This window comes from Melanostigma gelatinosum (assembly GCF_949748355.1).
Source record: "Melanostigma gelatinosum genome assembly, chromosome: 11".
NCBI classification, from domain to species: domain Eukaryota; kingdom Metazoa; phylum Chordata; class Actinopteri; order Perciformes; family Zoarcidae; genus Melanostigma; species Melanostigma gelatinosum.
Genome location: NC_136644.1, coordinates 27,296,644 through 27,323,834, shown reverse-complemented (window position 1 = coordinate 27,323,834; position 27,191 = coordinate 27,296,644). Strand labels below are relative to the sequence as shown.

Sequence of the window (27,191 nt, the reverse complement as noted above, 5' to 3'; positions counted from 1 at the left end):
CTAGCCGGTTCACATCTTTATGCTAAGCTAACCAGCTGCTGGTCGTCGTCTTATCGTCAACGGGCGGATGTGAGAGTAATATCACTGATTATCAGGAGAGCTAGTAAAGTTAGCAGCACCGCTAATGGCTAACCAACAGGAGGAGAGCTAGTAACGTTAGCAGCACCGCTAATGGCTAACCAACAGGAGGAGAGCTAGTAACGTTAGCAGCACCGCTAATGGCTAACCAACAGGAGGAGAGCTAGTAACGTTAGCAGCACCGCTAATGGCTAACCAACAGGAGGAGAGCTAGTAACGTTAGCAGCACCGCTAATGGCTAACCAACAGGAGGAGAGCTAGTAACGTTAGCAGCACCGCTAATTGCTAACCAACAGGCGGAGAGCTAGTAACGTTAGCAGCACCGCTAACGGCTAACCAACAGGAGGAGAGCTAGTAACGTTAGCAGCACCGCTAACGGCGAACCAACAGGAGGAGAGCTAGTAGCGTTAGCAGCACCGCTAACGGCTAACCAACAGGAGGAGAGCTAGTAACGTTAGCAGCACCGCTAATGGCTAACCAACAGGAGGAGAGCTAGTAACGTTAGCAGCACCGCTAACGGCTAACCAACATGAGGAGAGCTAGTAATGTTAGCAGCACCGCTAACGGCTAACCAACAGGAGGAGAGCTAGTAACGTGAGCAGCACCGCTAACGGCTAACCAACAGGAGGAGAGCTAGTAACGTTAGCAGCACCGCTAACGGCTAACCAACAGGAGGAGAGCTAGTAACGTTAGCAGCACCGCTAACGGCTAACCAACAGGAGGAAAGCTAGTAATGTTAGCAGCACCGCTAACGGCTAACCAACGGAGGTTCAGTTACATGATGATGCCTTCAGGCTCTGCTCAGTGAACAAGTACTGGCTGAAGGTTCATTATAACGTTATCATGATGTGTTCACATGTCATCTGTAAAGTGTAGTTTTGGTGATAAACTAGAATAAATCCAGTAGTTTGAAGGAGATGTTTATGAATATAAAATAGATATTAGAGATGAATTATGAGCTGTTTAACTTCTAACACGAGCTCTAAGCTCATTATTATACAACATTAAAGATGAAGATAAAAATACAATCTTTATCATATCGTGTTTTTTATGAAGAAAGAAACACTGTAAATAACATTTAGTGTTGTTGATGGTTTACTGACTTCAAAGAGTTTAAATGTTGTGGATCCTTGGAGACCAGCTGATGTAATGAAACACCAGAGGGATCTGGATCATCAGCGATCAATAACTAGCATCAGAGATCTTAAAGTTCTATTGGCTCATGAGTTCTAGTGATCTGTGAGTTTGTTTGTATAACAAACTGTTCACCCGAGTCATGAACCTGAATGTCTCGTTCAACCACTAATTAAAGTGAGTGAAGCTTCACATGTCCTTCAGTCTGTAGTCTGAAGCTGTGAGACAGGATGAACTCGTCTGTCTGTCAGTCAACATGTCAACAAAGCAACAGTAGTGGAGTATACGAGGTACTTCTGTTTTACTACAGTAGATGAAGCGTAGTAATGTACTACTCCAGACTCCTATATCAGCTTACACTCTGATGTTAACGTTAAAACTTTATTTACACTCTGATGTTAACGTTAAACTTTATTTACACTCTGATGTTGACGTTAAACTTTATTTACACTCTGATGTTGACGTTAAACTTTATTTACACTCTGATGTTGACGTTAAACTTTATTTACACTCTGATGTTAACGTTAAACTTTATTTACAATCTGATGTTAACGTTAAACTTTATTTACACTCTGATGTTGACGTTAAACTTTATTTACACTCTGATGTTGACGTTAAACTTTATTTACACTCTGATGTTGACGTTAAACTTTATTTACACTCTGATGTTAACGTTAAACTTTATTTACACTCTGATGTTAACGTTAAACTTTATTTACAATCTGATGTTAACGTTAAACTTTATGTACACTCTGATGTTGACGTTAAAACTTTATTTACACTCTGATGTTAACGTTAAACTTTATTTACACTCTGATGTTGACGTTAAACTTTATTTACACTCTGATGTTGACGTTAAACTTTATTTACACTCTGATGTTGACGTTAAACTTTATTTACACTCTGATGTTAACGTTAAACTTTATTTACAATCTGATGTTAACGTTAAACTTTATTTACACTCTGATGTTGACGTTAAACTTTATTTACACTCTGATGTTGACGTTAAACTTTATTTACACTCTGATGTTGACGTTAAACTTTATTTACACTCTGATGTTGACGTTAAACTTTATTTACACTCTGATGTTGACGTTAAAACTTTATTTACACTGTGATGTTAACGTTAAACTTTATTTACACTCTGATGTTGACGTCAAACTTTATTTACACTCTGATGTTTACGTTAAACTTTATTTACACTGTGATGTTAACGTTAAACTTTATTTACACTCTGATGTTGACGTCAAACTTTATTTACACTCTGATGTTTACGTTAAACTTTATTTACACTGTGATGTTAACGTTAAACTTTATTTACACTCTGACGTTGACGTCAAACTTTATTTACACTCCGATGTTGACGTCAAACTTTATTTACACTCTGATGTTAACGTTAAACTTTATTTACACTCTGATGTTGACGTCAAACTTTATTTACACTCTGATGTTTACGTCAAACTTTATTTACACTGTGATGTTTACGTTAAACTTTATTTACACTGTGATGTTAACGTCAAACTTTATTTACACTCTGATGTTAACGTTAAACTTTATTTACACTCTGATGTTAACGTTAAAACTTTATTTACACTGTGATGGTTAACGTTAAACTTTATTGACACTGTGATGGTTAACGTTAAACTTTATTTACACTCTGATGGTTAACGTTAAAACTTTATTGACACTGTGATGGTTAACGTTAAACTTTATTTACACTCTGATGGTTAACGTTAAAACTTTATTTACACTCTGATGGTTAACGTTAAACTTTATTTACACTCTGATGGTTAACGTTAAAACTTTATTTACACTGTGATGGTTAACGTTAAACTTTATTTACACTCTGATGGTTGACGTTAAAACTTTATTTACACTCTGATGGTTAACGTTAAACTTTATTTACACTCTGATGGTTAACGTTAAAACTTTATTTACACTCTGATGGTTAACGTTAAAACTTTATTTACACTCTGATGGTTGACGGTACACCTCTACTAACAGCCTACCTGACTTCTTCTTCTTGAGGCAGCTGGACACGTACTTTTCCAGCTCTCTCAGCGTGGACGGCTTCAACGTCTCAAAGTCTATCTCAATCTCGTCCGGGTTGGAGTTCTTCAGCGACGGCTCTCTCGTCTGGATGATGTGCACGACGCGGCCAAGCTTATCTCCGGGGAGCTTGTTGATGTCCAGGCTCAGCTGGCGCTTCTCTTCGTAGGACATGGGTCTACACCTGTCGGAGGACACGCCCCCAAACACACCTGAGGGGGGAGGAGAGAGGACACATGAGGTTAGAGGACAGGAGGATAGAGCAGAGGACAAGAGGATAGAAATAGATATGTTTTACACACACACACACGTTATATAATTATTGGATTATTCGTTTGGATGGACACAAACAAATAATCTTCTCTCATTTACATACCTGGTTCATCTTCTGCCTCCAGAGAGGCCGAGGGGACGAGCGGCGTCGGTCCAGGCTGAGGTTGAACAACCCGTCGACTGTTTTTAACTCCTTCTTTCTTGCTGCGATTGACAAAACGATGAGATTAGCGCCAATCATCAACACAGCTCGATCCCTTTCATCTCTTAAATCTCTGCCACCACAACCTACCTGGGCTTCTTCCTGTCCTTCTTCACCACCACGATCGGCTCCTTGCTGCTCTTCATCTTCTTGGCGGCGGTGGTCTGAAGTGTCACAGAGGGAGGAGGAGCCTCCACGGGTTCCTCTACTACTGCCGCCAACTTTTTCTTGTGCTTCTCTTTCTTCTTCTCCTTCCTCTCTTTCTCTTTCTCCTTCTCCTTCTTCTTGGGTTTGCAGGCCGGAGGCTGAGAGAGCGCTGCCAGCTGTTCATGGACAGCTTTAAGCTGGAGGACACAAACAATAACAAACACACACAGCGGTGGTCTTAAGAGACGAATAACAACAAACAAACATAATGCTGCACGTTTGCTTGACTCAGCTTTCACCCTGGTTCGGTAAAGCTGCTCTGCGTGGCCCACCCACCTTGTTTGAGTCTCATAAGCCTCCCTCCCCCTTCATTTCCATCCTCTAACCTGTTCCTGTAACTCAGCCAATCGGTGTTGCCTTTCGTGCTCCGAGTCCGCCCCCGAGGACTCCGATTCGGAGGAGCTGCTGGAGCTGTCGTCTTCCGAGATGGCGGGAGGAGGCGGAGCTTGTCGAGTGGAGGGGGTGGGGGGCTGTTGGGGGGCCGACGAGGGGGTAGGAAAAGGGGCGGGCTCCTCAGGCTCGTCGTCAGGCATTTTGGCAAAACGCATCTCAAACACGTCCTGTTGGGATGGAGGACGGCAGGAGAAACGGTGGTGAGCTCCACAAACGTACAGGTACAATAAAAAAAGAGCATTTTGGAACTGGATGTAAAATGGAACCAGGTAAGAGTGTTTAACCATAAACACCTGAACATCAGTTTCACAAGGAGTCAATTAAACAAGCTAATAAAAGACAAACCGGGACTCCTTAACCCGGTATGAACCGAACTAACTCCTTAACCCGGTATGAACCGAACAGTAACTCCTTAACCCGGTATGAACCGAACTAACTCCTTAACCCGGTATGAACCGAACTAACTCCTTAACCCGGGTATGAACCGAACAGTAACTCCTTAACCCGGTATGAACCGAACAGTAACTCCTTAACCCGGTATGAACCGAACTAACTCCTTAACCCGGTATGAACGGAACAGTAACTCCTTAACCCGGGTATGAACCGAACTAACTCCTTAACCCGGTATGAACGGAACTAACTCCTTAACCCGGTATGAACCGAACAGTAACTCCTTAACCCGGTATGAACCGAACAGTAACTCCTTAACCCGGTATGAACGGAACAGTAACTCCTTAACCCGGGTATGAACCGAACTAACTCCTTAACCCGGTATGAACGGAACTAACTCCTTAACCCGGTATGAACCGAACTAACTCCTTAACCCGGTATGAACCGAACTAACTCCTTAACCCGGTATGAACGGAACTAACTCCTTAACCCGGTATGAACCGAACAGTAACTCCTTAACCCGGTATGAACCGAACTAACTCCTTAACCCGGTATGAACGGAACTAACTCCTTAACCCGGTATGAACCGAACAGTAACTCCTTAAACCGGTATGAACCGAACTAACTCCTTAACCCGGTATGAACCGAACAGTAACTCCTTAACCCGGTATGAACCGAACAGTAACTCCTTAACCCGGGTATGAACCGAACTAACTCCTTAACCCGGTATGAACGGAACTAACTCCTTAACCCGGTATGAACCGAACAGTAACTCCTTAACCCGGTATGAACGGAACAGTAACTCCTTAACCCGGTATGAACGGAACAGTAACTCCTTAACCCGGGTATGAACCGAACTAACTCCTTAACCCGGTATGAACGGAACTAACTCCTTAACCCGGTATGAACCGAACTAACTCCTTAACCCGGTATGAACGGAACTAACTCCTTAACCCGGTATGAACCGAACAGTAACTCCTTAACCCGGTATGAACCGAACTAACTCCTTAACCCGGTATGAACGGAACTAACTCCTTAACCCGGTATGAACCGAACAGTAACTCCTTAAACCGGTATGAACCGAACTAACTCCTTAACCCGGTATGAACCGAACAGTAACTCCTTAACCCGGTATGAACCGAACTAACTCCTTAACCCGGTATGAACCGAACAGTAACTCCTTAACCCGGTATGAACCGAACTAACTCCTTAACCCGGTATGAACCGAACAGTAACTCCTTAACCCGGTATGAACCGAACTAACTCCTTAACCCGGTATGAACCGAACTAACTCCTTAACCCGGTATGAACGGAACTAACTCCTTAACCCGGGTGAGAACTGAACCGGTACTGCTGTGTATTATTACACCTCTAACATATAGAGCATATGTAGTGGATTAAAAAGGTAGGGGGGGTAAACTGGCTGTGGTCATATAGTGTCCATAATATTTCTTGATTGTTGATTACCTGTAGTTTGCGTGCCATGCCAACCACATCATGGTCTGGGGGATTGTACTTGTAACAGTTGGAGAACATCAACCGGACGTCTGCTGCAAATTCCTGAGCGTCTCTGTACTGCCTGTTGTCAAGCTTTTTCTGGAGGGAGACACCATGATCAACACCAATCCAACTTTTAAAATAAACGAAATGGAGGTAATGGAGTATTACTATATGTTGGGGTCACACACATCCTGATAGATCACCTTGATGTTGCTGAGATCCATGGGGTGCTTGATGATGTCGTGGTAGTCGTGGAGACCGAGGGCCTTCACGTTGACAGGTTTGTAGAAGGGCCATGCGTATCCCACGTGTTTCTTGGACAGCATCTCTCTGACGAGGCGAACGCAGTAACGCAGCTGCTCCTGACGCTTCTGCATCACCGTCACCGCCCCCGCCTCCGATCCGCCCCCCAGGTGATGCTGAGAGTCCGGCTGCAACGTGTCCTTTTTGGCCGTCTTGGATGGGCAAATGCTGTCCCGCCGTGGCGGCCGAGTCTCGGCAGAGACGGGGGAGCATTCGCTCAGCTGGTCGTTGGCTGTCGGTGTGGTGGTGTCAGCTTTCCTCTTCTGGCTCTTTCTTTGCTATTGGAAACAGCAGAGATCAGATTAGAAAAACCAGCTTGGTCAGGGATGCCTCCCCCGGAACCAGGTTCTATCGGTACTTCAGAAGTTAGGGAGTGAGACATCGTCGTTCTCTCTTTCTCTCTCTGGGTACTTCTCAAGTCTCTTAATTGCATCCCCGTTTCCCTCACTTGGGTCCTTTCCTTGCGTCTTATTCCCTCCAGGGATGCATGGAGGAAACCATGCGAGGAGCGAGGAAACGACAATTAAGAGACTTGAGAAGTACCCTCTGTCTGTCTGTCTGTCTCTCTTTGTCTCCGGCTCAGTACAGCGTGAGACTCACATCATGATAAGTTTATCACAACATGTGACCAACAAGCAGAACATCAATCCGTTTGTGGAGCAGCCGTCAGGTAACGGTAGTGATGTCATTGGGAGTTTGTTCAGAAAAAGAACCGATAAGAGTATCGATAAAATCCTACCGATACCCAGGCCTACATGTGATCAATGCATTGATCAATAACGGCTGCTTACCTTGATGAGGGCGGGGGGGCTCTGCAGCATCAGGTGTGTCGGGGCCGGAGGGGGGACAGATGTCATGACCTGGGCCAGGACGTCCGGTGTTGAGAGGGGGAACGGAGGGCCCAGGTGGGGAACGTGGGAGGGGGGTGTGGGAGGCACTCGTGGGGGTTGGGACGGTGCGGGTGGTGCAGCACGGGTCTGAGGGGTGACTGATGTGGAGGAGAAGCCCCGTGTGTGGGGGATGGTGGAGGGGGACGAGGAGTCCTGGCCCGAGTCTGACTTAGTGATCAGACCTGAAGAGAAGAAGAACCAAAAACATGAAGAGATGACAGAATGTTTAACGAGAGAGACACGAAGGGTGTGACTCCTCCCCCTATCTCCCCGTGTGACTCCTCCCGCTATCTCCCCGTGTGACTCCTCCCCCTATCGCCCCGTGTGACTCCTCCCCTATCGCCCCCCCCCCGTGTGACTCCTCCCCTATCGCCCCGTGTGACTCCTCCCCTATCGCCCCGTGTGACTCCTCCCCTATCGCCCCATGTGACTCCTCCCCTATCGCCCCATGTGACTCCTCCCCTATCGCCCCCCGTGTGACTCCTCCCCTATCGCCCCCGTGTGACTCCTCCCCTATCGCCCCGTGTGACTCCTCCCCTATCGCCCCGTGTGACTCCTCCCCTATCGCCCCGTGTGACTCCTCCCCTATCGCCCCGTGTGACTCCCTCTATGAACTATAACTTGTGTAAGTAGGATATTAGAGTTATATAACTCAGTATATGAACTATAACTTGTATAAGTATGATATTAGAGTTATATAACTCAGTATATGAACTATAACTTGTGTAAGTATGATATTAGAGTTATATAACTCAGTATATGAACTATAACTTGTGTAAGTATGATATTAGAGTTATATAACTCAGTATATGAACTATAACTTGTGTAAGTAGGATATTAGAGTTGTATAACTTGTATAAGTATGATATTAGAGTTGTATAACTCAGTATATGAACTATAACTTGTATAAGTATGATATTAGAGTTGTATAACTCAGTATATGAACTATAACTTGTATAAGTATGATATTAGTTATATAACTCAGTATATGAACTATAACTTGTGTAAGTAGGATATTAGAGTTGTATAACTTGTATAAGTATGATATTAGAGTTGTATAACTCAGTATATGAACTATAACTTGTATAAGTATGATATTAGAGTTGTATAACTCAGTATATGAACTATAACTTGTATAAGTATGATATTAGAGTTATATAACTCAGTATAACTTGTGATTCGTGGACGTGGAGGCAGAGAGACTGTGATGCGTTGCTCTCTACCCATGAGCCGGCTGCTGTTGGCAGATTTAACCCCGTTGTGAGGCCTGTAGGAAATTTGAGTGTAGAACTGTGTGTTAAGAAGTTATAATCGAAATGTTTCACGATTCATATTTAAGAATTCATAATTAGTCATAATCATAAAAGTGTTTTAGGATTAGTAGCTAGAAGTAGAATTTGTAGACATGAAGCTTTTCCCAAAAGTTGCAAAGTCTTATCTTTTATATAGAATGTTTATCATAGAAGGGTTCAGCCATAACAGACAGTCATTGAATGTATTAAGAGCGTAGGGACAGAGAGACTTTTAGACAGGCCATTACAGAGCACACCAGGGCAAGGGTCCTGGGGGTTAGCCAATAGGAATTGAGATAGACAAAATGGGAGGGGTTTCGAACTGTATGTGGGTGGGTTGAATCAAAGTCTTTTTCTCTTTCTCGCGCTAAGCTTCCAGGGGACATACGTGTCTTCTGCAAAGCTGAGGGGAGTTTTTTGCACGGGGTTTCGTTGGTTTTGTTGTTTTATATTCCATAGAAGTAGTGTACTTCACTGTATAATTGTATTTGCTTCAGTAGGATTAAATTCCTTTTAATTGTAAACCAGTTTCAGTGCGTTATTGCGATGCGGTGCAGCTGAACCTGTGCCGCGTGCGCACAGGCTCGCTCTCACGGTGGGGCAAACCCGCCTCCACAGGCCAGATGTCTCTCTTTGTTTTGACCAATCATGCTGACCCAGGACCTTTGCTGACCTCACCAGAAAACAACTCAGCACCATCTAGTGGACTGAAAAAGTAATTGATTTGATTTTTCTAGTACATTTAAATTTTTTTTTTTTTAATATAGTTTATATAATTAAAAATCGATACTTGGCATCCGTGTATCGATTCAATATCGCCACGCAAAATATCGCAATACTATGCTGTATCGATTTCCCCCCAGCCCTAATATTTAAACACACTCGACACTTTTACATTACTTACTGTACATCTCACGGTTTATGTTATCTTTTCGTTTCTGCACTTTATTTGACTGTACATTTGAATGTTTCTATTTCTTGCACCGTGTTGATTGATTAGTTTAATGTTATTTTCCCGTAATGTCAGATTCCTTGTATGTGCAACATACCTCTGCATTAAATGGTTCTGATTCTTCTTCTGTTGCTCTACGTTTGACGTATAAAGGTATTGTGAGAACATTGAGGAATACTTCACGTGGATTGTACTGAACACACCTTTTGAAAAGGATTTTAAGTAAGAAGCAGCTCTGGTGGGCTTCAGTAGAAACCAGCGCAGGCGACAGGAGAACCGTGTGGTCCTGTTACAGTTTAACTGACATCTTTAGGTCCACATCCTAAACTGGTACCTGGCTCCCAGTGGCCCCCCCTAGTGACCACAGCGATCTCCGTCTCCTCCTGCGGCATCTCTGTGATCTTGTGGAGGAAGACCTTCTCCAGGGCCTCCGCCATCAGGACGATGTCATCGCCGGGCTACACACACACACACACACACACACACACACACGTTCAGGAGCTCTGTTCATGAGGTGTGTCACCTGATGGTCACCTGATGGTCACCTGGAGGTCACCTGGAGGTCTTGGCTCACCTTGTTGTAGATGTAGCAGTTGGTGAACATGGTGTTGAAGTCCTGGATGCACTCGTAGGCGTTCCAGTAGTAGTTGTTCTCCAGACGTTTCTTGATGGTGCCCATGTCCATCGGGATCTTGATGATCTTGTAGTAGTCCTTCAGGAGGGTTAGAGACTCATTCATTAGTGGCTGGAAGCAGCTACATACCTCTTAGTCGTGTCGAGACATAAATCGTTCATGTTTATATGTTCAGAATTGTTTTGGGAAAATATATTTTGTGTGTTTATTTAATCAAATTTGATAAAACATATGAGAAATATTTTCACATTTATGACACAATGTCCATACTTGTATGAATACTTGTGGTTTATTGCTGTATAAAACTTCTCAGCTGAGGTTGTAGAGATGTGAAGACACCATGTAGCTCAAAGGGTTCACAGCATCACTCTAACATTCTGCCTCCAAACAACAACAACACGCCGCAGGAGGAGAAGTGAGTGTGATACTAGCAGCTAACAGCAGCTAACAGCAGCTAACAGCAGCTAACAGCAGCTAACAGCAGCTAACAGCAGCTAACAGCAGCTAACAGCAGCTAACAGCAGCTAACAGCAGCTAACAGCAGCTAACAGCAGCTAACAGCAGCTAACAGCAGCTAACAGCAGCTAACAGCAGCTAACAGCAGCTAACAGCAGCTAACAGCAGCTAACAGCAGCTAACAGCAGCTAACAGCAGCTAACAGCAGCTAACAGCAGCTAACAGCAGCTAACAGCAGCTAACAGCAGCTAACAGCAGCTAACAGGAACAGACTGACTGCACACTTTCAGGAAGTTTCTTCTTTCGGTTTTGACCACAGAAGAACTCCTGTCCTCTACGTCCTCGACCCTCCTTAAACACAAACAGGTGACTCACAGGTAAACCGAGCTTGATGGCGTCTACGGGAGACTGGAAGGGCCACGCAAAGTGGTGTTTCCGCAACGTCTTCAGCACCTCTTTGAGGAGGAACTAAAGAATCAAAACAGAAATCTATGAAACTCAAACTCCAAACACAGTTTACACACAATGTGAAGACACAAGCAGAGATGTGGTACCTGCAGCTGGTTGGTCTGTCGTTTGGGTCTGGAGGGGTTCCATATTTCGGGGGGCGGGACGTTGAAGGCCAGCGGCGGGGGGGCAGAGGGGAGGAGCTTCTGGCTACTGCTGGAGGCCTCCAGTCCGTCTCCCATCACTGAGGAAAGTTGTAGAGACTGAGTGGACAGTTTGAGTGGATAGGACATGGTGTGGGGGGCCCCCCTCAGGCCATTACAGTCCTCACTCGACTCTCTGTGGGGGGGGGGGGGGGGGGGGGGGGGCAGCATCAACACCACTGTCACCAATACACAGTTTAATGTTAACCATCAGAGTGTAAATAAAGTTTAACGTTAAAACATCAGAGTGTAAATAAAGTTTCACTGACTCAGTAGAACATGTGTTTCTAGTCTCTGATCATGTTTCATTGTAAACAACCAATCAGTGTTTGGACCAACAGGAGGAGAGCTAGTAACGTTAGCAGCACCGCTAACGGCTAACCAACAGGAGGAGAGCTAGTAACGTTAGCAGCACCGCTAACGTCTAACCAACAGGAGGAGAGCTAGTAACGTTAGCAGCACCGCTAACGGCTAACCAACAGGAGGAGAGCTAGTAACGTTAGCAGCACCGCTAACGGCTAACCAACAGGAGGAGAGCTAGTAACGTTAGTAGCACCGCTAACGGCTAACCAACAGGAGGAGAGCTAGTAACGTTAGCAGCACCGCTAACGGCTAACCAACAGGAGGAGAGCTAGTAACGTTAGCAGCACCGCTAACTGCTAACCAACGGAGGTTCACTTCAGTTACACTATGATGCCTTCAGGCTCTGCTCAGTGAACATGAGTAGTGGCTGAAGGTTCATTATAACGTCATCTGTAAAATGTAGTTTTGGTGATGAACGAGAATAAATCCAGTAGTTTGAAGATGTTTTCACACGAATATAAAATAGATATTAGAGATGAATTATGAGCTGTTTACCTTCTAACACGAGCTCTAAGCTCATTATTATACAACATTAAAAATTGGTTCACTGTGACTCACATGTTTGTTGCTATGCAGCTGTGATCTAATCCAGATGTGTGATCATGTTCTCAGGTAGAAGAACGGGCGTCACACCTGAGAGAGACAATGAATGAATGAATGCATTTATTTATAGAGCGCTTTTCACAGACATAACATCACAAAGTGCTTAACAGAGCAGACATTTAAAAGCATAAAAAACACAATGTGACCCTCGGGTCAATAGATTACATACACAGAGAAAAAAATAAAAAATAATAAAAAATAAAATAAAAATGTAAAACATATTTTAAGAGCAGGTCTAGGACATGGGTTTTTACTCAAACGCCAGCCTAAAAAGGAGGGTTTTGAGCTGGTTCTTAAAAGTATCCACAGTATCTGCGAGGCGCAGAGTTGCAGGCAGAGCATTCCAGAGGGGCCACTGCCTCAAAGGCTCGGTCACCACGGCTCTTACATCGTGTGCGTGGGACAGAAGACCTCGAGCGTTTGACCTGAGAGTGCGGGCGGGTGAATAGGGGTGAAGTAGATCAGCTACATGAGCCGGAGCCTGACCGTGAAGTGCTCTGTAAGTGATGGGGAGAATGTTGAAGTGTATCCGAGATGCTACAGGAAGCCAGTGGAGAGATCGGAGTACGGGGGTGATGTGAGACCGTCGGTTTGTCCTGGTGAGTAATCTGGCGGCAGCGTTTTGGATGACCTGCAGACGGTTAAGAGCAGATACACTGAGTGATGTGAAAAGTGAGTTGCAGTAGTCAATGTGTGAAGAGATAAATGTGTGTATGATCATCTCTAGTTCAGCTGTTGATACTACAGATCTCAGTTTGCTGATATTTCTGCGATGGAAGAAACATGATCTGGACAGCTGCTTAACATGAGGGTCAAATGACATGGATCGATCAAAGAAAATCCCAAGATTGCGCAGGTTGCAATGGGCAGCAGAGGAGAGTGGACAAGAGAGAGGTGAGGTCATCAGAGTTTGTTGTTCAGAACCTGTTCGATGTCACCTACACCTCCTGTTCTTTTTATTTCTAACCAGTTCATTTGTCGCCATCTATTTTTTTTCCACTAGTGAACAGGAAGTGACCATATCTGGACAAAGGAGGAGTGACGTAGAGACCTGTCAATCAGCGTGTAGCCCCGCCCTAAAGCATCCCCTGCTTTATGGTCTGTGTGACTCTAAAATTTAGAGTCACACAGACCATCATTAGAGTCATTTAGAGTCTAAATGGACCATAATGTACTAAATGAACATCATGCTGTATTGAAGAAGACTTGAAACTAGAGATTGAGACCATAAACTCATCAAACTGTATCTTGTCAGATGAAGATAGAAGTGTAAAAGGTGGTTCTGCGTAGCACAGCAGTGCTAACACTAGCAAATGCTGAGCTACAACGTGCTAAGCTAATGGTTAGCTCCACGGTAAACGCAGTGTAAGAGCCATTTTGTATTGTAAACAGTTTTTGTATTTTGTGTTTATTGCAAAAGTATGTATGTTATGCTCTTCAGAATGTTTACCATAACAGAGTTACGGTAATTGGTCATGTTGTAAAATGTGCTTCAAATGTGTGTTTTTGCCCTTTGAAGTTAAAGGCTCCTCTATTCTGTCCTGCTGTTGTATATTTATTGGTTGACTCCTTTAAGTGAGTTTTCAGTGTAAGTTACACTTTGATGGAGCAACAATTTTTCTGACCGCAGATTATAGACTTTTTACTTATAGCCAGTTTAAGTCGATGTTTTAGTATTCCAGTTATTACCTCAAGAAATTGTTTTGTTTATTTTTCTTTACATGGAATAAAACTACTTTTAACTACGAGCCTCATACTTGGACAGCTAGCAAGAAAAGTGTAGCCTGCAAGAGCAGGTAAGTTGGACATGGTAGTCTACGCGAGTCAGAACCCTTTACATCCTGCAAGAAGTGGCCAAGGAGGACGGTAAAATAAGCTGCCACTACACTTAGTGTCACTATTTTCACCATGACGAGCTCCAAACCCACTAAAACCAGCATGAACATGAAGACGAGAACAGCGGCCATGTTGGTTGTTTATGTTCAGTGTCATTTTAGGGGGCGTGTCTTGGAGGCCTGAAGGGGCGGACCCTCTCTCTAGTGAGAGACTTCTGGAGCTAATGATGCTTTAGTTGGAGAAGAGGAAGGTAAACAGCTCATAATTCATCTCTAATATGTGTTTTATATTCATGTGAAAACATCTCCTTCAAACTACTGGATTTATTCAAGTGAATCACCAAAACTACATTTTACAGATTATCTGTACTACGTCTCAGGTACATAATGTACTTTTTACTTCATTTAGCTGATACTACTCCACCTTACATACTTATACTCCAGTAAAGTATCTGAATACTTCTTCAACCACAGACTGTCGTAAAGGATTTAAAGACACCGTGATAATCTCAACACTAACGTTATCACGTAGCTCTAAGTAACGTAAACCGACTACGCGCTAACGAGGCCGAGTGTCGTAAATAACGTCACTTTTTAAATTAACAGTGAACACGAAGAGATCCTTTTAAATAAACAACTTCTCCTCCTCTTCTAACCTTCCGTGTCAGTACGCCGCCATGTTCCAGCTCGAGATTCTCGAACGTATATACGTACATACGTCACGCTTCACTGGGGAGCTCCTGCTCCTTCGCACGTAAACTACGTAGCCGAGAGGACGTAAACTTGCGTCGCGAATCCGGCCCTACGGTGCTACAAACAAACAGCCTTAGCTAGCTAGCTGGGTTAGCATGATAGCGGCTAAGCGTGTACACTTTGACAGCGCACGCAGGAGCGTCCACTTTTTGCGCCACGAGCACGAGACAGTCATAACGCGGATACAAAGTCGATGGAAGACAAGACACAAGAGTAAGCGCGCAAATAACACCAAATCCTGCCATTTTAAAAGACAAAAAACAACGGGTACATCGAGTGCATCCTAGCCGGTGCGCGAGGCCTGCGGAGACACTGACAGCGCGCGAAATACGCCCCCCACCACCTTACCGACGGCCGCTGTGGACGTTTTTACTGGATTTCCCGCCGGTTAACAGTGTCTGCTTGAGGAAAACCAACGTGCTCCGTAGAGAGGACTAACATCACACGTTTTACCTTCTTCGGTCGGTTGTTTAGCGGCGACGCAGACCTTCCTCGCCCCACAATCCAGAACAAACAGTCACGTTGGGCGGTGACGTCAGACGCACGGACGCAAGGTTGTCAGCCGAAGTGACTTCACCGCCCCCTCCCTTCTCCTCTCGGGTAACATCACGCAATATGGCGTCATGATTTCACTGATGTTGGTGTTTATCATTAAAAATACGTCTGACGTTGTAATAGGCCAATCTTTTATATATGTAAATACTATGTTCTTTACATTAGAAATAAAAGAAAGTTTGGTAAAAGTCCAGAACTTTACAATCGAATGAGTAAAATGTTTACATTTTCTGTAAAAGTCTTAGTTAAGTTCATTATTTAATATACTTGAAAACAATGAAACATGGTTCGACTTCATATTAATTAAACATTGATGTCTAATAAAATAACGTAGACTTTAGTCAGAGATGGTTAAAATAATTCTAAACGCAAAATGAATACATTTAAAAAAGGATTAGAATCAATTTATATTGAAAATATAACGAAACAGTAACACTGGCGACAGCGTGGACCAATCAGATCGGCTGTGGGCGGGACCTTTAGTTTATAGACATTGATGTTATTCTGATAAAAAGTCTACATAGCAACTTACTGGTATATATTAAATAGGACACCGTGATTGCAAAAAGACAGCAGTGACATCACCCTGTGGTTTAAGATGTCATCACGTTCTGTCAGAACCAACAGAAGAACCTTCTTTAATTTAAAGAGACAGAAGTTAAAACACTGATTTATTAAACAGGTTTATTAGAGAAACGATGACATCACTTCTAAATGTTTAGAACGACTGAACACGACGTCATGATGTCATTAAACTACTCTACAATGAACAAAAAGATGAATACTTTGAACAAAAAGGCACGAGAAAGAAAGAAAGAAAACCTTCAGCCAGTACTCCTGTTCACCGAGCAGAGCCTGAAGGCATCATAATGTAACTGAAGTGAACCTCCGTTGGTTAGCCGTTAGCGGTGCTGCTAACGTTACTAGAAACACTGATCGTTTACAATGAAACATCAGAGACTAGAAACACATCAATGATGTCATGATCAAAACTTTATTTACACCGGTGGTTAACAGAGAGGAGGGAGTATTTCACAGACACGTGGATCTATTGAACGACGAATAAAAAGGAGGCAAACTCAGAGTGACTGGGTGGACTGTGGGGCGGGGTGCAAAAGTCATTCATCCTTCTTGTCTCCTTCCTCCTCTCCTTCTGCCGCCTCGACTCCTTCCTCCTCCTCCTGTAATCCTTCCTCACCGACCTCGTCGTGCACCACGTATCCTTCCTCCTCATCATCCTCCTCTCCAACCTCAAAACCTTCCTCCTCTTCCTGGTTCCTCTGCTCTTCCTCCATCTTTTCCTCCTCTGCTATTGTTGTTGCATCATCTTCATTCTGGCTCGACTCTGCCTGTTTAGCTACTGGCTCCTCCTGTTTAGCTACTGGCTCCTCCTCTTTAGCTACTGGCTCCTCCTCTTTAGCTACTGGCTCCCCCTCCCCAGGCTCCGCCTCCTCCGTCTGTCCGTCCGCTGCCTCGCTGGTCATCTCCAGCTCTGACACGTCCATCACCATCGAGTCCTCTGGGTCCTGGTCATCAATGTTACCGGTGAACGGGTTTTCTCCCTGGAGACAAAAAGAACGTCTGAAAGCCTGAGGACAGCGAACGCACCTTGAGGTAGCTCTACAACCCGCTGACAGCGAACGCACCTCGAGGTAGCTCTACAACCCGCTGACAGCGAACGCACCTTGAGGTAGCTCTACAACCCGCTGACAGCGAACGCACCTTGAGGTAGCTCTACAACCCGCTGACAGCGAACGCACCTTGAGGTAGCTCTACAACCCGCTGACAGTGAACGCACCTTGAGGTAGCTCTACAACCCGCTGACAGCGAACGCACCTTGAGGTAGCTCTACAACCCGCTGACAGCGAACGCACCTTGAGGTAGCTCTACAACCCGCTGACAGCGAACGCACCTCGAGGTAGCTCTACAACCCGCTGACAGTGAACGCACCTCGAGGTAGCTCTACAACCCGCTGACAGCGAACGCACCTTGAGGTAGCTCTACAACCCGCTGACAGCGAACGCACCTCGAGGTAGCTCTACAACCCGCTGACAGCGAACGCACCTCGAGGTAGCTCTACAACCCGCTGACAGCGAACGCACCTCGAGGTAGCTCTACAACCTGCTGACAGTGAACGCACCTTGAGGTAGCTCTACAACCCGCTGACAGCGAACGCACCTCGAGGTAGCTCTACAACCCGCTGACAGTGAACGCACCTTGAGGTAGCTCTACAACCCGCTGACAGTGAACGCACCTTGAGGTAGCTCTACAACCCGCTGACAGCGAACGCACCTTGAGGTAGCTCTACAACCCGCTGACAGTGAACGCACCTCGAGGTAGCTCTACAACCCGCTGACAGCGAACGCACCTTGAGGTAGCTCTACAACCCGCTGACAGCGAACGCACCTCGAGGTAGCTCTACAACCCGCTGACAGCGAACGCACCTCGAGGTAGCTCTACAACCCGCTGACAGCGAACGCACCTCGAGGTAGCTCTACAACCTGCTGACAGTGAACGCACCTCGAGGTAGCTCTACAACCCGCTGACAGCGAACGCACCTCGAGGTAGCTCTACAACCCGCTGACAGTGAACGCACCTTGAGGTAGCTCTACAACCCGCTGACAGCGAACGCACCTTGAGGTAGCTCTACAACCCGCTGACAGTGAACGCACCTTGAGGTAGCTCTACAACCCGCTGACAGCGAACGCACCTTGAGGTAGCTCTACAACCCGCTGACAGCGAACGCACCTTGAGGTAGCTCTACAACCCGCTGACAGCGAACGCACCTCGAGGTAGCTCTACAACCCGCTGACAGTGAACGCACCTCGAGGTAGCTCTACAACCCGCTGACAGCGAACGCACCTTGAGGTAGCTCTACAACCCGCTGACAGCGAACGCACCTCGAGGTAGCTCTACAACCCGCTGACAGCGAACGCACCTCGAGGTAGCTCTACAACCCGCTGACAGCGAACGCACCTCGAGGTAGCTCTACAACCTGCTGACAGTGAACGCACCTTGAGGTAGCTCTACAACCCGCTGACAGCGAACGCACCTCGAGGTAGCTCTACAACCCGCTGACAGTGAACGCACCTTGAGGTAGCTCTACAACCCGCTGACAGTGAACGCACCTTGAGGTAGCTCTACAACCCGCTGACAGTGAACGCACCTTGAGGTAGCTCTCCAGCTTCTTCCCGATCAGTTTGTGGTTGAGGATGCTGCGAGCGACTGACAGACTGGCCCTCTTGGACTGCTCCATCATCCCCTTTGATCACAGAGAGAACACGTCATTACAGAATGGGTCAACTGTACCGCTGTAAAAAAAAAAAAAAAGTTTCATCTTTCCTACGGTCTTTGAACACTCATTATAAATGTCTCCTCTCATAAAGCGTTCACTTTAACCAGATGAATGAATCAGTGAAACTATGAAGTCATGATTGATTCATCTGAGACCAACAGTCATGTGACAACAAGGAGCCGAAAATAGAAATAGTTGGAATTGTAGACTGTATTGTTTTCCAATTTTTGCAAAAGAAATTCAACTTCAGTTTTTTCTTTTGAATGATTGATGTCACATTCATCACTTTGTTACAGAGAGAGTAATATTTAGTACGACTCCAGGTCTGTTGTGGGAAACCTAAACTCCGGTCCGTCTCTCTGCTCGGCTGATCTCGTGATCATTGGTCTTCCGTACCTTCCTGTTGTAGTTGTGGTCTGGAGACTTGATGTGTTTCTGGATCAGGTGAGGCTGCATCGGGATGAACAGGTCACAAGCTGCACAGTGAGCGGCTTCTACCTTCCTCATGAAGTGCTCCATACCGAGCTCTGTACGGACGAGAGACATCAATGTAGCGCGAGAGAGAGAGAGACGGAGACAGAGACAGAGACAGTCTTACCTCTGGTGAGGTCTTGCTCTTTGTACACCTGACAGATTGCAGCACTGTGGTTCTCCAACTGTCCGACTCTCTGATCCGTCTTCTTAAACTTGTTCAGCAGGTATTCCTACAAAATAAAGCAACGACTTTATTATTTCACTGCGCTCCACATCAGACCGTTGTGTTCGACAGCATCCAGGAGACTCAGAATACAACTCATTAAAAACAATGAGGATTGGGGATATATAGAGATAGAGATATATATATAGATATAGAGATAGAGATATATATAGATATAGAGATATATAGATATATATATATAGATAGATAGATAGATATAGAGGAGAGAGGGAGGGGGAGGGGAGAGGGGAGAGGAGAGAGAGGGGAGGCGAGAGAGTGAGCGAGAGAGGCTGAAACATGTGAATAGTTTAATATTTGGAACATGTCGACTATTTGTTTGTAACACTTGAACAATGTTGCATATTTAGATTCTACTGAGAATGTACTTTACATGAACTGAACTTGTGTTTAGTTTCTTCTTGACGATGACGTCATCATAACTGTTATCGTGCACTCCGGACGTGTCATGGTCGCGATGCTTCCTCCGCTAGCGTTACACTACCTCACACCTCTCGTGGCGGAGACGCTCACCTGGAGGAAGTCCGTGGTGGGTTTGCACAGCTGGCCCGAGAGGAACTTGAAGTGGTCCTTGTGGAAGCGACTGTCCAGGTGAGTCTCCATCTCCTCTTTGTAGAAGGAGCGGAACTTACACACCGAGCAGGCGAACATCACCCTGAAGCACAAAGACCGTCACCTCTCACCATGAAAGAACAGATGAATCTACTGCTGGTGTCTTGCATTCAACAACTCTACATGCGTCATTATTAGGAACCAACAGAAGAGAAACAGAAGCAGCTGTTCTCCACTTCTAACCAGCGAGCATCATCCACAGACCACGACGCTGCTACCACGTTAGCTTAGCACAGCAAAACTAGCCTTTTAAAGCTGTGTGCTTGTCGTCTTGTGGAGAGAACTAGCAGAGAATAAATGCAGACGTTGTACAGCTCTTCATCACGCAGTGAACTGGACTTCCTGGTTCCTGAAGACTCCTCTGGTGACGTTATGAACACTGAGCAGGTGATTTCTGTACATGGCTGGTGGAGGAAAGAAACGGCTTAGTTAGATAAGCCACGCCCCCCACTACCTCTCCAGGAAGCCCCTCCTCTTCCTCATCTTGGGGAGCTTGTCCTGACTCTGTTTGTCTTGAGGACTCTTCTCGTCTTGTTTCTGTGAATCTGAGCAGAAAGAAGGAGGAGCTTGATGTACGTGAACGTGAATAGATCCCGAGAGGAGAAGGTAGACGAGAGGGATCTTCAACCTTTATCTCCGTCTGCTGCAGGACTCGTCTCCTGTAGAACAATCACGCGTTAATGAGAACGTCACACGTTCATCTCCGTCACAGCCGCCGTATTCCATCATCGACTCAATTATTAGATTAAATCAACTTCCTTTCACAAACATAACTCGTCAGGCTAAACGCCAACATGTGTATATATATCGTGTGTGTAATATATACACACAGAGGTCTGATGGTCCTCTGGAGCTCAGGGGGACAGACGTTGTTTAGGATGTGAGATGATGAGGTTTGTATGAGTGAGACTTAAACGTGTTCATGATCGACTCACCGTCTGCGTTTCACCCTCATCACCGTTCTTCTCCGATTGTTCTACTGAAAAACACAAAGAGCACATCAGAGACAGACAGAGAGACAGAGACGGAGAGACGGAGAGAGACAGAGAGACAGACAGAGACACAGAGACAGACAGAGAGACAGAGACGGAGAGAGACAGAGAGACAGACAGAGAGAGACACAGAGACAGAGAGACAGAGAGAGAGACAGAGACAGAGAGACAGAGAGACAGAGACAGAGAGACCGACAGAGAGACAGAGACGGAGAGAGACAGAGACAGAGAGACAGACAGAGACACAGAGACAGACAGAGAGACAGAGACGGAGAGAGACAGAGACAGACAGAGAGAGACACAGAGACAGAGAGACAGAGAGAGAGACAGAGACAGAGAGACAGAGAGACAGAGACAGAGAGAGACAGAGACAGAGAGAGACAGAGACAGAGAGAGACAGAGACAGAGAGACAGAGAGACAGACAGAGACGGAGAGAGACAGAGACAGAGAGACAGACAGAGAGACACAGAGACAGAGAGACAGACAGAGAGACACAGAGACAGCATTGGTTGTACCTTGAGCAGCTTCTGCCTCTGAACTCTCCGTTCTGTTCATCTTGGACTCCGGCTCATCAGCTGCTGTGAGCGTCTGCTTCCTCTTCTTCTGGACGTCCTGCTGAGGCTTCACCTGCTGCAGTTCACACACACATCAATACGCAACACACACACTAACCAACGATGCAACCAGAGTCTCCACGGAACGCTGCTTACAAGCCACATATCACAGCTGCTGCTGTTCAAGTACTCGTCTCAACAGTGCAGAGGACCCGCAGCGTGAACTCCTCTGGACATGGAGGATCACTATATAAGGGGGGGGTCCACGAGGCCTGTGTGACCACATCTACAGGGCCAGTGGTCAGAGAGAGAGCCCCCTAGAGTCTGAGAGGAGGTCTTGTTTTTGGCTGGAGGTACTTACTTTGTTGAGGGGTCTCTTGCGGCCCCGCTGGCGGCCGGCCCTCGGGCCGCCTCCAAAGTGCCTCCCGGGGAAGTCGTGAGGCCCTCGAGTGGAAGACCCCTGGTGGAAGCCCCCGGTACTCTCAGGGTACATGCGGTTGGACAGGAGCGATGGGAGCTTTCCTCTACTACCTCCTCCTCCTCCTCCTCCTCCTCCTCCTCCTCCTGGGGAGCGGCCGCGGTGAGACTGGCCGCCGGTGCCGCTAACGGTTCCACGGCCACCGCTACCGCTTACACGGCCACCTCCACCTAGAGGAGTGGGGTCGGACCTGCGGCTTCCAAACCCTCCTCCTCCTCCTCCTCCTCCACCACCTCCACCACCTCCTCCTCCTCGACCCCCGGCACTTCCACCCCTTCTGGGAGAACGTCGGCCTGCTCCGGGCCATCCTCCTCCTCCTCCAGAGCCACTGTTGAAGGACTCCCTCATATTCTGTGGCATTTTAACGTAGGAAGAGGAAGGGCTGTCAAAGCATCCTCCTCCTCCTCCTCCTCCTCCTAGACCAAAGCCAGAACCTCCTCGCTGACTCAGCAGCATGCTGTCGTCACGGCCATCGCCATAACCGCCATAGCTACCGCCGCCGGATCTGTAGAGATCTCGGGAGGAGGCGAGGGCGGAGGAGGCGCGCGAGTCGAAGGACTCGTAGTGGTCATACCTGTGGGGGGGAGGGAGGGAGAGGTGGTTGATAGAGAGCAAAAAAAGGGGGGCAGTCAGGTGTTTTTTGGGGATTTCTCCTCCAACCTGCTGGTCCTTTCTTCTCCTCCTCCTCCTCCTCCGTGTGGGCTCGCTTTCTCCGGTTGTCACTCCCAGCGTTTCATCTAAATATATCTTGATATATGTATTTGACATCAGATCAGAGATGGATGATCCAAACACTAGCCAACGCTGGTGGTCTTATAAACATACTGATGATGCTCTCATGGTTTAGCTTTACAGAAGACCATGTGTGTGTGTGTGGAGCTCAAACTGGATCCTGCAGATTAAAGGAAAATGCAGCTTCATAGACCGTGGACCATCAGAACCAGTGACGTCTGAGACGGAGGGGAAGCATCGTGGGAGGTGACTAATCGTTGGGCGAATACATTGAAGTGGGCCTTTTACAGGAATCATACAACTCATCTCTCTGGTGTAACACATGGGGGGGTCACATGGAGGGTCACATGGAGGATGATGAGAGAGAAACAGAAGGTAGAAATGGACTGGCTTCATGTGCAACGAGGAGACTGGGAAGCCCTCAAAGCGTCTCACACCAACACCAACCACAGCGCGTGATGTTGACTTTGTATTTTACAGAACTTAGTTCTTCTTCGGGGCCTGTTAACCAATCGAGGGCCTCGGCGCCGTTTTGCATCGCTGAGGTCTGTTTTCAGTTATTTTTAACTCAAAAAGAAGCAACATAAAAACTGGTGAGCAGCGACATTCAAGAGACAAATGTTCTCGACCAACCAGCTGACATGTTAGGGAAGCTAGTTTAGGTTCTACTGACCGATAGTCGACCCTCGTTGGGCGATGATTAAGCCTTTAACCGACAGGATTAGAGCCCGAAGCTTCGTTTATGTACGGAGGACGTACATAAACGTGTTTGAGCAAAAAAACACAACAACCACCAAGTTGTCCTGGACACATGCAGCCACTTTCCAGTAAGTCTCCCAGTTTAGAGTGTGGCAGCTGTGTGTCTGCCAGGTTAAACCTGGTTCAACCTGGTTCAACCTGGTTTAACCAGGCTTCTTGTCGTTGGTTAACGGTTAATTATTAACATGAGATGTTTTGTTATCAAACATGAAAGACGCTACAGGAAAAGGAAGCCATGTATGTGTGGTGGTGATATGGTGCTGCATGACGTATGAAGCATAGAATAAAGACGTTGTTATTACCTGTCACCTCGAGTCCCCTTCAGCCCCCCCTCCAGCTGAGTCAGCATGTCCAGGCGCTGGTTAATTTTGGCAATGACGGCATCGGCGTTGGTGCCAGTGGACGAGAGCAGGGAGGCTCCGGAGAGCCCTCTCTTCATGTGGCCTCCTCCTCCTCCTCCTCCTCCTCCGCCTCCATAGCCCCCGAGACCGGACATGGAGTCCTTGTAGCCCCCCCCATACAGGTCAAAGCCACCAGAACCTGGTGAGGAATCACACAAGGTTAAAACGTCTAAATTGAGATGAAACTTTATGAATCCAGAGTTTGATCAAAGATCAGACAGAATACTATCACCAGTGCCTCGTGGTATTCTCCATGATATGAAGCATAGTACATCGTATAGTGTAGTAGTATACAGTGTGTTTCAGTATATTCACTCTCTCACCTCTGCTGCCTGACCCACCGCCCCCCCAACTGGAGTAACCTGCAACCAGAGAGACGATTAAAGATATTAAACTCAAACAGCACACATAATGTATGTCTTAGTTTATACCTCATTCAATGTCATTTTATTAGCTTGTTTTTTTTGCATTTAATCATTCTTTGCAATTGAAGCAATAAGAAAGTGGATTTCTTTGTTGGAAGGATTTTAGTTGCTCACAAGTCTCATTGTGTTCTTCACATTGCTCTTTAGGTACCTGATTACGACTGCAACACGTCACTCTTGTGTGTTTGGTTAAGTCTTTGCACTATTGTTTAGTTAGCTCATTTTAATGTTGTTCTATTTCATTGTGCGTCTTTATATTCAATATGTTTTGCTGTTATTTTTAATCCCTGAGGAGACATGTTTTAGCTATTTATAGATACAGGTAAAGCAATAAAATAACAGTGAAACACATTACATATGCACAATAGAATAGAATAATATGAGAAAGTATGGTAATATCAGAGCACGGGTCTGTTCTGGTTTATGAAAGCGGCCATTTTATCCATCCTTGATAAAAAAAGAGTTTTTCTCCCAGACTCCATTTTACCAGAATTAACGAGCTAACTTTATCAAAGCAGTAAACACGAACTACAAAGTATAAACGATCTACAAACAGCCCAACAATGGGCCTCCTGCGTTAGCTTAGCAACGTTAGCATACAAACAGCCTTGATGGCTAGTGGCTAACTTTAGCTACTTTACGGTAATGTTAGCTAACGGGCCTGATATGTCGTAAACGGTTTTATTTCCCCCGTTTGTTCAGAAATGGATTTATTTACATTATATTCATAAAATATGTTGTATGAAATATTAGCCACCTGACAGGTAGCTTACGCGTCTTTGTTTCAAAGCTACATAAGCTATGGGTTGTTGCTACTAGCATGCTAGCAGCTAATATACTGGGGCTGCGTTTCACGGTAACAAAGCGTGTTGCCACTAGCATGCTAACATAGAGCATACTGTGGCTATCAGGGAAGCTAATAAATAAATGTGTTCATGGTGACGGCACGTGCAGCACAGGTAAAAGTGTTTTAGTCACCTGAACCGTAGCTCCTGCCGTCCATGGTGCTTCACTGGTAGTCCGACCCAAACAGAGTAAAGCGCTAGTTAGCTCCAGAAGCTACAGTTAGCAGCTAGCTACACCTTCTGGTGGAGTACCGCTGTTTAAAAAAGACGAGATGTACTGATACGAGAAATATATCACGTGATCACCAAGTCCTCGTTACGTCACACGTAGTCAAGTCCTCGTTGAAAGTCTAACCAATGGTTTAAAAACATATCTATATATTTACATAACCAGGGTTTAATAAACATATATATGTTGATATATATCTAACCAGGGTTTAATAAACATATATATATATATATATATATATATATATATATATATATATATATATTTATATATATCTAACCAGGGTTTAATAAACATATATATATATATATATATATATATATATATATATATATATATATATTTATATATATCTAACCAGGGTTTAATAAACATATATATATTTATATATATCTAACCAGGGTTTAATAAACATATATATATTTATATATCTATATCTAACCAGGGTAGGGGTTCCGGACCCGGGGGGAAGAAGGAAGTGACGCCACACAAGCTGTTCACTACTTGCTGCCTGGTTCTTGTGTTAAAAATGTCCTCGATAAAATAATTGTCGGCGTTAATTAATTAATGCGTTAACGCGATAATAACACGTTAACTTGCCGAGCACTAATATATATTTATATATATATTCACTTATATATAAATATATATTTATCTCTATACATATATATATATATATATGTATATATATATATATATATATATACATATATATATATATATATATATATATATATATATATATATGTATATGTACACCACATGTGGGTTTTATTTTGAGGTGAACTGTCCCTTTAAAAACTGTTTTATTTTCTTTACAGTGATACAGAACATGTGGTTCACATCTAACATGAATTGAGAGTTCAGATCGTGAGAGTCAACAGCTGGCAGAGGAAGTAGGACTTACATTCTGCTCCCTCCCTCCTTCCCTCTCAGCCTCCTTCCTCCCGCTCTCCTTCCCTCCTTCCCTCCCTCCCTCCTTGCCTCCCTCCTCCTCCCTCTCTCCTTCCCTCCCTCCTCCTCCGTCTCTCCTTCCCGTCCTCCTCCTCCCTCTCTCCTTCCCTCCCTCCTCCTCCGTCTCTCCTTCCCATCCTCCTCCTCCCTCTCTCCTTCCCTCCCTCCTCCTCCCTCTCTCCTTCCCTCCCTCATACTCCCTCTCTCCTTCCCTCCCTCCTCCTCCCTCTCTCCTTCCCGTCCTCCTCCTCCCTCTCTCCTTCCCTCCCTCCTCCTCCCTCTCTCCTTCCCTCCCTCCTCCTCCCTCTCTCCTTCCCTCCCTCCTCCTCCTCTCTCCTTGCCTCCCTCCTCCTCCCTCTCTCCTTGCCTCCCTCCTCCTCCGTCTCTCCTTCCCATCCTCCTCCTCCCTCTCTCCTTCCCTCCCCCCTCCTCCCTCTCTCCTTCCCTCCCTCATACTCCCTCCCTCCTCCTCCCTCTCTCCTTCCCTCCCTCCTCCTCCCTCTCTCCTTCCCTCCCTCCTCCTCCCTCTCTCCTTCCCGTCCTCCTCCTCCCTCTCTCCTTCCCTCCCTCCTCCTCCCTCTCTCCTTCCCTCCCTCCTCCTCCCTCTCTCCTTGCCTCCCTCCTCCTCCGTCTCTCCTTCCCGTCCTCCTCCTCCCTCTCTCCTTCCCTCCCTCCTCCTCCCTCTCT

At 45.8% G+C, this 27,191-nt stretch overlaps 2 protein-coding genes across 4 annotated transcripts in view; both read right to left on the bottom strand.

Moving 5' to 3' along the window:
* LOC306784428 (bromodomain-containing protein 4-like) overlaps positions 1 to 15,456 on the bottom strand; it is a 28,711-nt gene extending 13,255 nt beyond the window's left edge. Inside the window, exons 1-14 of one of the 2 annotated variants that reach the window (XM_079278407.1) lie at positions 15,411 to 15,456; positions 12,856 to 13,000; positions 12,325 to 12,399; positions 11,308 to 11,539; positions 11,129 to 11,221; positions 10,238 to 10,375; positions 9,998 to 10,121; positions 7,321 to 7,601; positions 6,430 to 6,807; positions 6,194 to 6,322; positions 4,270 to 4,503; positions 3,827 to 4,080; positions 3,638 to 3,738; positions 3,222 to 3,473 (exon numbers count right to left, since the gene is read on the bottom strand). In XM_079278407.1, the coding sequence (XP_079134533.1) occupies positions 3,222 to 3,473; positions 3,638 to 3,738; positions 3,827 to 4,080; positions 4,270 to 4,503; positions 6,194 to 6,322; positions 6,430 to 6,807; positions 7,321 to 7,601; positions 9,998 to 10,121; positions 10,238 to 10,375; positions 11,129 to 11,221; positions 11,308 to 11,493 (2,170 nt within the window). In that variant the 5' untranslated portion in view covers positions 11,494 to 11,539; positions 12,325 to 12,399; positions 12,856 to 13,000; positions 15,411 to 15,456. The remainder of the gene's footprint in view (positions 1 to 3,221; positions 3,474 to 3,637; positions 3,739 to 3,826; positions 4,081 to 4,269; positions 4,504 to 6,193; positions 6,323 to 6,429; positions 6,808 to 7,320; positions 7,602 to 9,997; positions 10,122 to 10,237; positions 10,376 to 11,128; positions 11,222 to 11,307; positions 11,540 to 12,324; positions 12,400 to 12,855; positions 13,001 to 15,410) is intronic. The other variant, XM_079278406.1, reaches the window with a different exon arrangement.
* A 1,036-nt stretch (positions 15,457 to 16,492) lies between these two features.
* On the bottom strand, positions 16,493 to 25,553 carry akap8l (A kinase (PRKA) anchor protein 8-like). 2 transcript variants are annotated; one of them, XM_079278417.1, is made up of 12 exons: positions 25,455 to 25,553; positions 23,953 to 24,190; positions 22,043 to 22,733; positions 21,643 to 21,757; positions 21,070 to 21,110; positions 20,763 to 20,793; positions 20,589 to 20,679; positions 20,036 to 20,177; positions 19,406 to 19,511; positions 19,204 to 19,334; positions 18,679 to 18,774; positions 16,493 to 17,074 (listed from the first exon to the last, which is right to left on the bottom strand). In XM_079278417.1, the coding sequence occupies exons 1-12, from the start codon at positions 25,477 to 25,479 to the stop codon at positions 16,631 to 16,633; spliced, it is 2,151 nt and encodes a 716-aa protein (XP_079134543.1). In that variant the 5' UTR covers positions 25,480 to 25,553; the 3' UTR covers positions 16,493 to 16,630. The 2 variants fall into 2 exon arrangements, with proteins under 2 accessions (XP_079134543.1, XP_079134542.1); XM_079278416.1 differs by having other exon boundaries at positions 21,070 to 21,113; positions 25,455 to 25,552.
* Between the last annotated feature and the right edge of the window lie 1,638 nt (positions 25,554 to 27,191).

What these genes read in the sequence shown, in the direction of transcription:
- akap8l (XM_079278416.1), bottom strand. Translation starts at nt 25,479, where the DNA reads ATGGACGGCAGGAGCTACGGTTCAG. An exon ending in GCAAGAGACCCCTCAACAAA is followed by an intron (nt 21,758 to 22,042) that starts GTAAGTACCTCC and finishes TGTGAACTGCAG; the next exon opens with CAGGTGAAGCCTCAGCAGGA. An exon ending in AGAGCAAGACCTCACCAGAG is followed by an intron (nt 19,335 to 19,405) that starts GTAAGACTGTCT and finishes TCGTCCGTACAG; the next exon opens with AGCTCGGTATGGAGCACTTC.